Genomic DNA, 15,727 nt, shown 5'->3' with positions numbered 1-15,727 from the left:
TGTGTTGTTTAGTAATCTTATTTTCAGGGTGCTTCGAGGAAGATGGATTCATATTAGGAACAAAGGTTGGGGCAGTTGTAGTAGGTTGAATTGGCAATGTGGAGGTTTGTGAAACAATACTTGCAACTGACTTAATAGCATCTCCCTTGCTTCCCAATTCCCGTTCGATTTTCCCTAATCTATCTTCTACTTTGTTCAGTCTTTCTAAAATTGATACTGAATAGCTTCTGATTAGACTCTCTATACTGCGCAGTGTAACAGGTTCCTGCACTGCTTGGGGCACATTATCCACCATACTAGTAACTGGGCTGGCCTCCTTGTCTATCAGTATATTCGGTAGAAGTGGAGATAGAGTATTAATTCCTTCTGTTGTGGCTATTAAAGCCTGAGCATTTTCAGCAGAAGTCTTAGTTTTTTTCCCAAAATCAGAATGGCTCAACTTTGGTTGTTGTAAATCCCTCCTTTTCCGCCGTTTTTTTGTTCGGGGGTGGACCATAAGATCTAAGCGTGGGCAATATTTTAATGACCCTATGTCGTGTTATTTGGCCTTGAATAGGAACAGGGGCAATCGGTGGCTTCGTTATGTTAGGAGTACTAGTATGATTAACAGACAGGGAGCCATTCGTAGTCGGTGTAGGGCAAGTGTTGTGTGTAAGCATAGGATCTTCCAATACAATTGCCTGGCTTTCCAACAAAAGTACACTGTCATTAACATTCTGGCTGCCCTCATCAGTCGAAATAACAGGTAAGGATGGGACGGTCACTGGCCTGATCTTCATGCCTTCTATAGAACGGCGGCGTTCAGCTCGTCGCTCTTCTAACGTAGTTCCTTTGGGGATATCGGCAGCAGGCTTTATTAAATAATTATCCAGAGTCCTATTTAGCAACCCCCCTTGCTTGTCTGGCATAGCGGAGTCAGAGCTTGACAGGAGAGATGACATTTAGCAAGGAATGGAAGCTGGTAGAAATCAAGCAAAATGGACTCTGTTACCAATCACCAGGAATAGCTGTCGGCCAGGGGGTTGTGCCCAGTCCAGTCTCTTCGTGCCTCTGAGGACCTTGGAGGGCCCGCCCTTTGCCCGGGCTTCGCCCCGAGCTTCGGCCCGCGCGCGTCCCGCGTGCGCGTGGAGAGGTGGGGTTAAATAGATAGGAGGGGGGAGGGCGGGAAGAGTCGCAGGTGCGCTGGTGACCGGAGCGCTACTCCTGCTGGGACTCGCAGTCCCGCCCTCACAGCCCAAACAAGCTTCTCGACCGCCCCTTGCAGTCCAGGTAATCCAGGCAGCACACGGCAAAGTTCTAGCTTCCCCCGCGTTCAAAATTCACCACAGCATCTCTGTCACACTCCCAAGGCTGCGAGCGGCAAACTATCTATTGAAGATGGGTCACCTAGGTTGGCGATATTGTCCATGAAATCGCTGGAATACAACTATGTTGTGGAATACGTACCTGGGGTAAGGAATGTTTTGGCAGGCTTTTTAAGTCGCAATCCATTGCCAGGACGTGAAATGTGTACTGATAATGGTGAAGAGAGTGTTGCAAGCATAAAGGAAGAGCTAGAGGGAATTTCACTCGAAGAGTGGAGTGTTGAACAGGACAATGACAAGACTTTATGTGAGGTAGTAGAAATGGTAAAAAACGGTTGGGGTTCTAAGAGTATCTTAACAGAGAAGATAAAACCCTTCTGGGAAGAAAGAGACAAACTATCTATTGAAGATGGGTTGTTGTTAAGGGGGGGAAAGTAGTACCACCCACGACACTAAGAAGAAGTATGCTGAACATTTGCCACGAGGGGCATTTAGGAATAGCAAAAACCAAGAACAGGGTTAAGAATAGTTACTGGTGGCCAGGGGTAAGCCTGGAGGTTGAAAGGGTTGTTAGGGACTGTCCCTCATGTTTAAACTCTGACAAAACACAAGTGACCCTTAGACCGCCATTGCAACCTATTCCCTGTCCATCCATGCCGTGGGAGAGAGTAGGGATAGACATCATGGGACCGGTTGTGGACAATGGAGAACAAGTTTACGTGGTTGTCCTCATTGATCACTTCTCCAAGTGGCCAGAGGTCAAATTCTTAACCCAACCTGATGCGGTCAACGTGGTGAAATTTCTTGACAAAGTTTTCACGAGGGAAGGCCTTCCTAAAACCATAGTCAGTGACAATGGTCCACAGTTCACCTCTTGACACCTTTAAAAGTTATATTCAAAGAAACAAAGTGCGCCGCTTTGAGCCACACCGCGGAGTCTTCAGGGGCCTCGGTGGGAGAGGCCTGGATCTCCGTTGCGGGTAGCGCGAAACTCGAGACCGCGGATCAGTGGGCCCGCCGCGCGTCTCAGGGCAGGTCGCTCGATCTCGGTCCCGCAGGGATCAAACTCGGGCTAAGTCACAGGATTCGGGATTCGGGAGCCCAGAAGGAGCACACACTACGGCGTCGCTGTTTGGCAAAAAAATATGCAGCAACGAGCAGGATACTTGAAGGAACGTTAGTCTGGGCGGAGGAGCTTCGGGATCAGGCTGCCATTTCAGACACCAGCTAGCTCCGCCCCCCACATGTGGAGACTTCTCTGCATTTTTGACTGTGTAATGGAACATGAGCAGTTCGTCTAACCAGTTAATTTATTGTCATTGTCTGCCAGTGGCAATAGTGATTAGTAACTCATGGTGTCCCAGCCACATTGGCGTAATGGGGCAGAGGATCAGATCTTCAAAGACAACACTAGCTTTAGATGTTCTTTTGATGTTCTTCAAACCTCTGCGCACCATGAAGATTTTGTTGTCGACCTGTCTTACATGTCCAGTTAGACCATTGTGTCATAAAACATGGCAGCACTAGTAGATTTTAAATTGGTCAATTTGACCTTGAAGCGAAGGAGATTGCCAAGTATTGATACAGTAGCATTGATGGTTGGTGGTGGTGGCAGGAGGTCGAAGCACTCTTCTCCTTCTCCTCTGGCAAGGACCTGGAGTTTCTTTGTGTTGGACTTGGCCCTCTTGGCAGGGTCATCCCTGAAATGTTTGCCTTCCTCCAATATTCTCTCTGACCTGTTTTTGTTGGTTTAATGACTCTGGGCACTTTACCACTGCTGACCAGTGCTAAAGTGCATATGCTCTCCCAATGCAAAGTGTAACTGTGATTGATATTCCTGATTGGTTCATTGGATTTACTGTCAGTCCCCAGTAAAGTGCACCAGGAGTGCCAGGGCTTGTAAATGCCAATACTGCTAGTGGGCCTGCAGCGCTGGTTGCTCCACCCACAGAAGCAGCCTTTTAAAATGTGTCTATAGTCTGCCATTGCAGAACCAGCGTGCAGTCTGGTACTGTCATGCTGGCTGGGCAAGTGCACACACTTGCCAGCCTCTAAACCTTCCCTTTGCTTCATATTAGTCACCCCTATGGTAGGCCCAAGGGCAGGGTGCATTGTAAGTGTAAGGTGGGACATGCTCTGATGAGTGTGGCATGTCCTAATAGTGAATTACAGCCAAATTCGTTTTTCACTATTGTAAGGCTACCTGTTCCCTTTAGGCCAGATGGGCTGCAGGAATTATTACACTCTATAATCCCAGCAGGCTCAGGGAACATGGTAGAAAATAATGTTTAGTATGCCTGAACTCAGAATAATAAAATACTTCTTTTAGTAAAGTTTATTTTAATATACTGTGTTTGCAAATGCTACTTTTAGAAAGTTATTTCACACAAAAAATGCCACCCTACCTTACTTGTAAGCTCTTACTGATAAGCAACACATCAATCCTAATTAGATATGTTTGGTATATTTATTTACCTTTTCTTCAAGTACTTTTACAAAACAATCTTTGATTTTATGTCAGAGTAAAAACACAACATGTATACTATATATAAACAGCATTTTGACAATGATATTTACCAAAAAACAGAAAACATTACTACATAAACAATACAATCACTGTACACAACATAACATATATATCTATTACCACTTGTTCCAAAGGGCAAGTCACAATTACTCGCCTAAATGACCATAAATGAATTGAAGTATAAGGAACAATAATGGACAAAATCACAGTTAGAAGGAGATATCAAGACTCATCAGTTCTATAGTTCAGTGATTATTATTAAAGAAATTTTCAACTCCTTTTTGCGCTCTAAGTGTACTGGGGATGCTCAGACGTGAGTCCCAGGCACTCCACACCACTGGAATCAAGCTAGCCGGGCTGATGAGAGGTGTTACCTCGAAACCGGGCCGGTCCTCGGATGCTTGTTTCCGTTCTGGGAAGGACATGGCTTTTGTAGTTCGGACTGGACTGTTCCCATGGGGCACAGGGTCAGCGCTGATTTGCATATCGCCATTGTCTAACCCAGGGTGGTGTGGAGTGGAAAAACGATGGATTTGGGCCCAGATCTTTGGACTGGGGTGAATGTGTGACATTGATCCACATTCTGTCCATCACTGTTGTGTTTGCAATTACCGCTCTAAGTGTACTAAGTGTAGAGGGGCGAGAGGGGGAAAGAGTCCCCAGTGGAAGAACCAGTGGGTCAGGGGCCAGCCAGCAGGGCTGCGTCCCCAGGAAGTGACCAGGGTGACACCACTTCTGTCCTGGGGGATCTTCGCGCACTGTCAGATGGACAGGGGAATGGAGATCTGCGCCAGGCAGACTGTCGCACAACACAGGAAGTATGTGTTACCCTCAGGGGAGGCATGTGTGCTCCCCAGGAAGTCCTGGTGCGCCAGGCAATTGTTCAACTGCAGGGTTGGGCCAGGTTCAGGTGTTGTCTGACCTGGATGGTGGGACCACTGTAATCAGTGTCCTGACCCATGTCACTTCTAGGTGTACCACTCCAGTGGGGAGTGGGCAGTACTCTGGAAGGGGGTACAGAGGGAGGGAGTCCTTGCCTCTGACCCCGGTGCAGTTTGAGGGTTTAGACCCTAGGATAGAGGGCCAGGTGCAGGGTGTCCCCCCCCTGACCTGGTGCCCCAGTTGCAGGATAGCACCCCTGAACTGGTGGGCGAATTGTGCAGGTCACCTGCCACAGGTGCCCTGACAATTCTGGAAGGGGGTACCACTCCAGGTGGGAGGGTACAGAGCCCCGAGGAAGAGGAGGACCGGGTGTGGGAGAGCCCACCCCAGTCTTTGGTCCAGCCGCCAGGTACAGGCCTGGAGCTGGTGGGTCAGTGCCAGGATGACATACCTGACCTGACAGGAGGGAGAGTGGACAAAGGGTGCCAAGCACCTGGGGCTACTGCCCCCCGCTCTCTGAGGCCACAGAGGTTTGGGAGCCCTGAGAGGCATGAGGCCTGGGTCTCAGCCCTGACTACTGTCAGTGGCCACTGTGATTTGACGAGTGTCTGTTGGGACACACCTGTGAGCAAGTTAAGGTTAGAGGCTGCACAGGTGGTGTCCACAGAGGAAGAGAAGGGTGCCCCCTGGGAAGGACATGGCTTTTGTAGTTCGGACTGGACTGTTCCCATGGGGCACAGGGTCAGCGCTGATTTGCATATCGCCATTGTCTAACCCAGGGTGGTGTGGAGTGGAAAAACGATGGATTTGGGCCCAGATCTTTGGACTGGGGTGAATGTGTGACATTGATCCACATTCTGTCCATCACTGTTGTGTTTGCAATTACCGCTCTAAGTGTACTGGGGATGCTCAGACCTGAGTCCCAGGCACTCCACACCACTGGAATCAAGCTAGCCGGGCTGATGAGAGGTGTTACCTCGAAACCGGGCCGGTCCTCGGATGCTTGTTTCCGTTCTGGGAAGGACATGGCTTTTGTAGTTCGGACTGGACTGTTCCAATGGGGCACAGGGTCAGCGCTGATTTGCATATCGCCATTGTCTAACCCAGGGTGGTGTGGAGTGGAAAAACGATGGATTTGGGCCCAGATCTTTGGACTGGGGTGAATGTGTGACATTGATCCACATTCTGTCCATCACTGTTGTGTTTGCAATTACTGCCCTCACACTGAAAGCAGAAGCCAGAAGTACACCCAACAAGTGCTCAGAGACTGAAGGCAGTTATGCAAAGGCCCCCCTGGCCTGTGAGAACAAAGAAAACTCTGTATAAAAGTAGGAGCCCTGCTCCTTGTAAATCAGAATCCTGTTTCCCACAAAGAACCTCTGCCCGAATAGAAGGAGAAGAAAACGCTGGAAGGACTGGCCTGCTGCTTGCCTTGCTGAGGAAGGAGCGGAAGAAGACTTCAAAAAGACTTTGCTGATTTGTGCTTTGAAACATTCTCCAAGGGCTTGATTGAGCTTGCCCCTGAACTGAACCCCAGGACCAGTGGGTTCATTGTGCCTTCGCTCGCTTTTACCTAGCCGTGTGCTTCCCTGCTGGAGCTGAGACCGTGACACCCAGGAGCCTGGCCGCCCGTGTCCTGTGAGAGCCTCGCTCTGTTCAGAGTCGCTCTCTTCCCCGTGGACCGGGCCGCCTGCTCCCCTGTTGCCGCCTGCTACTGGAGCGCGTTGTGTGCTCCCTCTTGCCCCTCCCGCCGGAATTCCTAGACTGAGGGTGATCTACGCCTCGGGCAGCCGCCGTACGTCTACAGCGTACCCGGCCGCCCCGCTTCGCCCTTTGCCCTGAGGAGAGGCCGTGCCGCCCCCTAAAGTGCTCCTAGTACGTGCAGTACTGCCGGAGCCGGGCCGCACCTGCCTCCTGAAGCCGCCGCCACCTAAGAGTCCGAAGGTGCCCCCGCCGCGCACTAGAAGAGTGCGGGCCGTCCCTGCTTCCCCGGGACTTAGAGTGAAGAAACGTCTCGTCATCGGGCTCGGGGCCCGCAATGCCTTATTTCCCCGCTTCTGATTGCCAACACACCAAGGTACTGTAAATATCCACCGCGGTGCGAGCCGCTCTCCTAACACTGCAGCGCCCCCCCCCCTCGTGAGCGCCGCTCTGTGTGTCTGAGAGCAGCAGCGCGAGCCGTCCTGACAGAGTCTCGCGCCGCTCTGTGCCCTCTGGCCCCCCCTTGGCAGTTCCAAGACCTGTGCTCCCCCCAGTGCGAGTCCCGCACAGCCGGTGGGACCCGTACGAGTTACCAGACCCGACAGTGCCGAACGCGCCTCACGCGGGAAGCGTGAGCTTGGGCAGGTCGGGCCCGTATCTTGAGTCACAGCGGGACGGAAGTATTGAGGAAGTCCTGGGCAGTCATAAGAGAAGGGGAAAGGCGTGAAGATACCCCCAGAGTGCCCTCAGAGATCTAGTGACCTGAGGAGAAACCTTGTTAAGGCCCACAGAGACTAAGAGAACTATTGAACTTGAGAGAAAAGCAGTTTCAAGTGAGATGAACAAGACAGAAGATACATTTGAACTGTAACCTAAGAAGCTTGCCTATTTTACAACCTGTGGCCCCACAAAAACGTTATTGGTCTTGTAATAAGTCTGAACTGCTCATATATATATATTTTTACATAAAGAAGCGTATTTTTATATATTCACAGCCTGGTGTCCATTTGTGGGGGGATTGGTACATTTTACTGTGTGTGTGATTACAAATGCTTAACTGAATAACGCCTGAAGAATAGCCTTGGCTGCTCACGCCACGCACCTAGAGGGTGAGCAAGGGTAATTCTAAGGGGTCATCCTTCGCCCTGACTTAGAGGAGAGGGTCCCTGCTTGTCACAAGTGCATACTTGCGCCAACCAGAGACGCCCAATTCTAACATTTTCTTTGTAACTGTCGTTTAAACTGCACTGTTCCAGACACCATCCCCCTCCTATCTAGTTTGCCATCCATGTTGGTCCCTGCCTAATATACAGCAGTTACTGGACTGGCAATGCATGCCGACAGCATGAGTAGGATAGGGTGTCTCTGGGAAGAGGTGGATGATCTGAAGCACCTTCTGACCACTGCAAGTTTGCGGTGTGGTGTATCCCCGGCTCTTCTGACTAGCCTGAGTGGCTGCACACTTCTACTCTCGCTTCCAGTACATGCGCCACATGTGGAATGCTTTCGTACACTTTATTTATGTACTTATGTCAGTTTTAATTGGTTTCTTTGTTCTGCACACGTGGTACAGAAGGAAGCCTGGGTCAGACTATTCTTAAGCTTGGAGTAATTATTAGCCAGATGTAAGTCAGTGGGTCCAATAAACTCCCTTCTGAGTAAAGTGTTTAAAGCCAAAAGGCTGAACTAGAAAGGAGAGCTTGCACAGGCTGCTCAGAGCCACAGCAGGTGTGCTGGCTGATAATTAGAGTAGTTACGTGTCAGAGAGCCAAAACAAGTCTCAGAGCTATCCAGAGTTGCAGATTCAGGTAGGGTGAGATTGTCAGAATCTGTCATGGTGAAAACAAAGGGGCCGATTAGGATGGTGGGTGGACATCCGTCCTCCCGCCACCCTAGCAGTGCTGGGACCGACCGTCAGTGGTGCGTCAGTCCCGCACCTGCAATTAGGATGCCACCATGGCGGTGGCATCCTCTATTCCCAGCATTGTGTGCATTGTCATGCACAAGGTGACAGGCACCTTGTCCATGACAATGTAGGGGGGTACCATATGTACCCATATGTACCCCCATGTGCATCCCCCACCCCCCAATGACTTGGGGGCCTGCAACGGGCCCCCAACATCAAAATCTGCATGCCTTTCCGTGGTGGCATCGCCGCCACATAAAGGCTGCTTCCCACACCGGTGCTAATATGGATGGCGGTGTCTAGCAGACACCGCCACCATATCTATCCCCTTTTCCTCCCGGTCGACTTATTGACTTGTCGACTGGCGGAAATCCGGCAGACGTTTTTTCTGTCCGCCGGGATCCCCCCCGCCATACTAATATAGCGGGGGGAAATAGGTGGCGGGCGGAGATAAATGTAGGGCGGATCGCCACCGCCATGCGGGCAGTGGTGATCCGCCCTACATCGTAATGAGCCCCTAGATGTTTAAATCTAGCTGGCTCTTGAGAGAAGGCTGATTCAGGAATTAAATATTAATTGTGATTTCTAGACTTTCTTGGAAGGTATCGGCCCTTCCCCCACACAGGCCGCTCTTATTAACCATGACAGTGACAAACCTACTGCCTGATTCAGAGATTGTGCTGCGCTGAGGTAGCAGTATGTGTATGTGTAATGATGAGTGGGATGACCCATACCCCACCATGAAATCGATCTGGTATCCTCAGCGTGACTGAAACCTGAAGCCACAAATCTAGCTTAGTGAAGTGGATGCCACCTCTTGATCTGCACATCATGCCTGAGCTCTTTCTCACTGTGTTAGACCACAGCCAAACTTTCTGCTCTCTGTCTTGTTGGAACTCAACAAGCTGTAGGAAGTCTTTCCTACAGCAACCAGCACTTGTTGTTCATTTTGTATTCTTCTGCTGACATTTTATTGATCTCTGCCACCTCATGTCGTAGACAGGCGGTACTTAAAAAAACACCACATTGTAATGTGAAGATTTTGGCATTGTGTCCATTACCACCATCTACTTAACCTCTGTAGTTAGTGTACGTGCCCGACTACAGGTCTATGACCTACTCAGTCCTCGGCTTGTCTTCTGGTCCCAAAGCTGCCTCTACTTTGTGTTACATGCAACTTCCCTGATGAAGGGCACAACATAGTAGTTAGTGGGGTATGACTACACTGTATATGAGCCAAACCCAGTGCTACTAAGTGATGTATTGTATACTGGTTAACTTAGTTTAACAAGATCTGCCTTTGTTTAACTCTGTACTTTCATTTACAGACTGGAAGAGCATTGATTTGACTCCTGTTGGCACTGTGTTGGCCCTAAGTCTGCTTGTCGAAATTGGGCTGTTCATCATAAACAGAATGAAATTCTTCAAAGCGGAAGGTAGGATTTTAATTTTAGGTGTTTGTTTATAATGTTCCCATATTATGTGGGACCTTGCAGCGAGCCAGAGATTTTGTTTTTCAGGTTAAAAACTGTATGGCTTCTAAATGTTTTAGAAGCCATAATTTTCTGATGAGTGCAAATTAAACAATAAGAGCATGGACAATAGCAACATCAATGTACGTACTACAAAAAACTACAAGTTTGTATAACCTTTTATAGAAAATTGTATTCAGTGTGCTTAGAGGAATTCTGGGAACCATAGGATATTGACCAAACCCAACTTGCTCTTAATACTGAGATTTATTAAGCGCGACAGCTACACCCAACACAGGGGTGTCCCGGCGCTAGAAACAACAGGTGAGAAGCGTCAAATGAGTAGTACGCTTATTGATCCATCATTACAGCTGCCCTGAAGATCCACGTCTTCAGGGTCTTTTTAAAGCAGGATTCTGACTTGGCATTTCGTAAGGAAACTGGTAGGGCATTCCACAAAGCGGACGTTCTGACCGTGAATCCTCTCCCACCTAGCTGGGATTTCTCAAAAGTGGGGTCTGTAGCAAGTTAAGAGGGTTTGAGCGCAACACCCGGTTTTGCTTGTAGGGGCATAATCTTTCCTTCAGATAACTCTGGCAGTTTCTGTTCAAAGCCCGATAGGCCATTGTCATAGCCTTGAATATGATTCTTTTCTCCACTGGCAGCCAGTGGAGTTTATGTAAATGCGGAGAGACATGGTGTCGGAATGGTATACGGCAAACCAGTCTCGCAGCCGCATTTTGAATCATCTGAAGGCTGTGGATTGCATATAGGGGGCCAAGATACAGAGCATTGGCATAGTCTAGCCTAGATGTTACTATGGCATGTACTATTGTTTTGCGACAGTCTTCTGGTAAAAAATGCAAGACTTTCCGGAGATTTTTTAATTTGCTGAAACTGGTCACAGAGACCTGTTGTATTTGAGCCGAGAAGTCGAGATTCGCATCCATTTCACTCCTAAGTTGCGAATAGAGGTGGCCGGGGATGGTGGAGCCCCCATTTCTGATGGCCACCATAGTACTGACTCTTAGACCTTCATGGTGCCTCTCCCTGGCACCACTGATCAACTCTCTTGTGCCAGCCCATCTATCCCCCTATATAGAATCTGTCCCCATCCATGCTCTCAGCGCATCCTCACACTCACCCCCAAACACTCAGCCCATTGTCCGTTCTCTCTTCTCCCTGTTCCTTCTCACGCCCTGTTCACTCGAGCCTTGTTCTACTTCCACCCTGCATCCCTTCTAACCTGCCATGTCCACTCCCTTGCCATCCTCTCTTCCTCCATTTTATAAACCATCAACACAATTTGTGAATTCAAAACAAAAATTACAAAAAGGCATTCTTCCACAAAGAAAGAAAAACATGAGGCTTTAATGAATAAATACTGTTTACAATTCTGAGCTTTATGTGCATTATTCTTATCCCCTATTTTTTGGTCTCTCATTAACCTGAAAGTACTAGCACAGCATTCTTTTTTTTTTTTTACTATAAAATAAGGTTTATTGAAAATAGACAAACAAAATATTAATTATTTTTATAGTATAATGAAACAATTATATAGTTAAATTTGCTGAAAATATCCCACAAAAATTATATAACTTTATATGAAATCTATGGAAAGGAATCAGGAAAAAGGGGAAAATACAGAATAAACATTTCTCAGCGTAAATAACAATACAATAAAAATGAAATAAAGGTAGCGCAAAAATGTAAGTGAAAATGTATGATTACAATGAAAAAATGCATCTAGTAAAATAAAATTGGAAATGCTAAGGAGGTTTTGAAACGTCTTCAGTAAGAGGATGATGCAAACTAACCATTGAGTGGAGGAGGGCAAAAACGGTGTTACCGGTGACCAAAGAAGCTCTTTTAACTCCTAGGGAAATTAGGGTGACATAGTTTCTATCCAATTGTTGATTGTAGCAAATGCCATATGACCATGCTTGATAGGAGATATTAATAGCATTTTTCAAATCCTTAGTGATTGGCTGAGAGGCAACAGCAAATAATAAGTCTACAGTCTGTACATTAAAATCACAATTATTCCAGGCGTCTGCGAGACTACCTAAATAGAGATGTGATACAGAAAATATGGATATGTGTATGAAAAATATGATTACTTTGTGATCAGACTTAAAGCCAGAATTGGAGAGGTGACATGTCCAAAAAGTTGATGAAATGTTAGTATTAAATTTATGCAGATCATTCGGTGTAATCATTAATCGATTGTAGATGAAAAACAATGTTTGAGTAGCATTAGCAGCATGAGAGGTTTTGTAGATCGTTAGCCATATATAATACATAAAGGAATTGAAAAAGATGTTTGTAAGTCTACTTCCCATAGTAACTGCAGTGGTGTCTTTTGTCTGGGTTGAGATAAGGAAATAAGCTGAGAGTATGGTTTAGCAGCAGAAGGAGATGATAGTAACAAAGCATGTATAGGTGAAGGATTGGATATTGAGGCAATAGTAGTACATTAGGAAGAATACGCTTCGGAGATTGCTAAACTTAAAGTTGGTATTTGAATTTATATGAATTAGGAAACTTTTGGGACTGAGACAGTGATGGCGGAATGATTATATATTAATTGATTAACCCATAACAAACCGTTCTCCCGCCAAGATTTCCAAAATATGGGCTTAATATTAATTGTGATATGTACATTGTCCCAGTTAGAAGACTGAAGAAACTGATCTAGAATAGAGAGATTTAAAATAAAGACGAGCTGTAATAGTTTAAGTATTTTTGAGGATCGGAATTGCAAAAAATATTATGGCCCATGTGTAAAAGACAAAAATTCTGAGAAAAAAAATGGTTGGATGAACACTAATTTTAAGTAGGTCCATAAGGGTTGTTCATCTGTAGAATGACCATTGTAATAATGGATTGAGTGATTTGACAAGAAGGTTGCTGGTAAGCTTGGAAATTTGGGAAGTTCACACCTCCTGTTTGCTTATTATATTGAAGCTTCTTGAGAGATGTTTGAAGTTACTTATTAATCCATAATAAAAAAAACATTAAAATAGAATATATCTTTTTAAATGCGAAAGAGGGGATTTGGATTGGAACTGTAGATAACAGAGGATTGTAGGAACTAATACCATCTTAATAGATGGTATTCCAACGTGTTGTGAGGGTAGTTAGGGTTGAAACTAGGGCAGTAGCATTGATTGAGACAGTATCTTTAATAGAAGTAGTGAACAAGAGTTTTAAATATTTAATTTTGTTGAATTCCATAGAAATTCTGAGGATAAAAAATCATTTTTAAAACACCATTTATTAAGCGGAACAATCTCACATTTGTAAGCATTAAGCTTATAACTGTAAAGTATTGTATAATTAGATATTGTGCCTAAAAGGGTTTGATCACCTTTTTCTCTTTGATATCGGAGTTTTGAAGATGGAGCTCTGCAACTTTAAAGATAGCTACTGGCCCGAGCCTGCAGGTTTTACTGGTACATGACTATCTTGTTAACACCCTGCTGTTGCCAAAGCTTGTCACTGCATTCAGTTCAACTTACAAAATTCCTTATCCTCTTTTGTCCGGGTGGCTTGCTGGAGCATTACACCGGTTGTTCGAGTCTGAGACTAGCTTGACGCATTGTTGAGTTAGGCATTAATGGCCTGTAGTATGGCCTAGTTAGGATCCATGCTTGACTACTGCCTTGTCTGTGTATGCAAATGTAGTGTGTTTTGGCTTGTACGTAGCAAGATATTTTAGTTTACACGACTACTCAGGCCTGCCTCCAGGTTAACTACTTTGGTATTGATTCTATTGGTGGGTAACCTGCAGGAAGAAGTATCCATCAGAAGAAAAAGTTGCTTACCTTCTGGCAACGATTTTTCTTGGGGATACTCTACCTGTAGATTCTTCACGAACTCACCCGCCTCCCTGTTCGGAAGAGCAGTCTTGCAACGGATATCAACATGATATCAAGTTAGCTTTTGGACACTGCATCCATTTGCAGTCTCTCGCATATGCCACTAGGGTGTGGGAAAAAAGTGTCAGAAAAGATGTCAGTGCTCCAAGTGGTGCCATTTGTGGGTCTGTGATGTCACATCCTGGGAGGTGTTTGAGTGTGGATAGAGCCATGGCACTACATGCTGGCGCAGGAGGATTATTTGCAGTTTCTCGATCCAGTCTGGTGCCTGGTGGGTGTCTGGAAAATGAAAGTAGATTATCCACCATAAGTATTTTGAATCAAAGGTAAGTAACTTTTCCTTTGAGGTTATACCCCTTTCCATAAGAGAAAACGAATAATGATGCAATAATACCTGACCTAGAAATTACTGCACCCATTGGTACTGAGATAACTGGGAACAGTAGTTCTCACTGCCTTGATTTCCAGAGGCACTTCTAATGAGTATGAATTTGTTCCGTGCCACCACCAATCCGCGAGCCGTCAAGGTCTACAGTGGCCAGCAGCATGTTAGGGAGCATGGACGACTGTGCCATCTGCGAGCCTTCATGAGCCGCCGTGGCCAGTAGCATGTTGGGGAGCTCGGAGGACCAGGGCAGATCATACATACCCCTTCACCCTAATCAAATAACGAAGCGTGGTGACCTTGTGTCCCTCAACCTGGGTATACAGTTGTAGACAAAAATGGTTCTGTTGGGTGCTCATAGGTTACTTAACAATTTCAAAAAGGGGGTGGTGATGGACAGAGTATCTGAGTTAATCAGAACACTCCTACCCAGTCAACAGATCAGGGCTTGATCCATCACCGTTTTTTAGCTCACTGCACCATCCCAGTTCAGAACCTGGCTATATGCAAATTAGTCTGTCCCTGGCCCAGTGCATCATGGGAACAGGGCAGACCAAACTACCAAGCCAATTCTTCACTGGAAAGGAAACAAGCTTCCGGGGACCGGTTTCTGGCATTACAGCCGTCTTCGGCCCGGCTTGCTTGAATCCTGATGGTGCAGTGAGGAAGGGACTCATGTCTGAGCATACCCTTCCACACTCATGGTGGGCAAAATAATTTCAAAAAGGGGGTGGTGATGGACAGAGTATCTGAGTTAATCAGAACACTCCTACCCAGTCAACAGATCAGGGCTTGATCCATCACCGTTTTTTAGCTTACTGCACCATCCCAGTTCAGAACCTGGCTATATGCAAATTAGTCTGTCCCTGGCCCAGTGCATCATGGGAACAGGGCAGACCAAACTACCAAGCCAATTCTTCATTGGAAAGGAAACAAGTTTCCGGGGACCGGTTTCTGGCATTAGAGCCGTCTTCGGCCCGGCTTGCTTGAATCCTGATGGTGCAGTGAGCAAGGGACTCATGTCTGAGCATACCCTTCCACACTCATGGTGGCCAAAATAATTGGGCCAGGGTCAGACTAATTTGCATGTAGCCAGGTTCTGAGCTGGGATGGTGCAGTGAGCTAAAAAACGGTGATGGATCAAGCCCTGATCTTTTGACTGGGTAGGAGTGTTCTGCTTAATTCAGATACTCTGTCCATCACCACCCCCTTTATGAATCATAGGTTACTTAACAGCTTACTGAATGTCGCATATCCCAAACAATAGTAGGGCATGAATAACACACATGCCTGAACACAGATGTACGTTTCAGAAATTATCACAATAAAGCAGTATGTGCGTATACACTGTCCTTTTTATCAGAATTAAATCATTCATGTGTGTTCACTTCTTCGGTAGTTTAAGGGCTGTTTACAATGGGTGAAATATACAAAGTGATCATGTGACATATGTGCTTAGTGATCAACAGTTGTGCAGTATATACAAGGTGGTTCAGGATTTATGTACAAGGGAAAGGACAAAGATGTTGGTGACCAGACACATAACCAATGGCCCTGGTAGCTACTAGTGCTCCTTTCGGTCCGCAGAGCCTTGGTAGATCTGAGCCCTATTTTGTCGTCAACGTTTCAACCCATAATGTGCTCCCTTCGGTAGTCACTAAGGGTCTTC

General features: G+C 46.4%; 1 protein-coding gene across 3 annotated transcripts in view; it reads left to right on the top strand.

Moving 5' to 3' along the window:
* LOC144821551 (uncharacterized) overlaps positions 1-15,727 on the top strand; it is a 178,600-nt gene that overhangs the window by 134,384 nt on the left and 28,489 nt on the right. For all 3 annotated transcript variants that reach the window (XM_078678727.1, XM_078678726.1, XM_078678732.1), the window contains exon 7: positions 9,649-9,756. In XM_078678727.1, coding sequence (XP_078534853.1) covers positions 9,649-9,756 — 108 coding nt within the window. The remainder of the gene's footprint in view (positions 1-9,648; positions 9,757-15,727) is intronic.

Source organism: Lissotriton helveticus, chromosome 2_2 (genome assembly GCF_964261635.1).
Source record: "Lissotriton helveticus chromosome 2_2, aLisHel1.1, whole genome shotgun sequence".
Classification (NCBI taxonomy): Eukaryota; Metazoa; Chordata; class Amphibia; order Caudata; family Salamandridae; genus Lissotriton; species Lissotriton helveticus.
The sequence above is the reverse complement of the archived record's forward strand: the minus strand, read 5'-3'. Positions and strand labels throughout refer to the sequence as shown.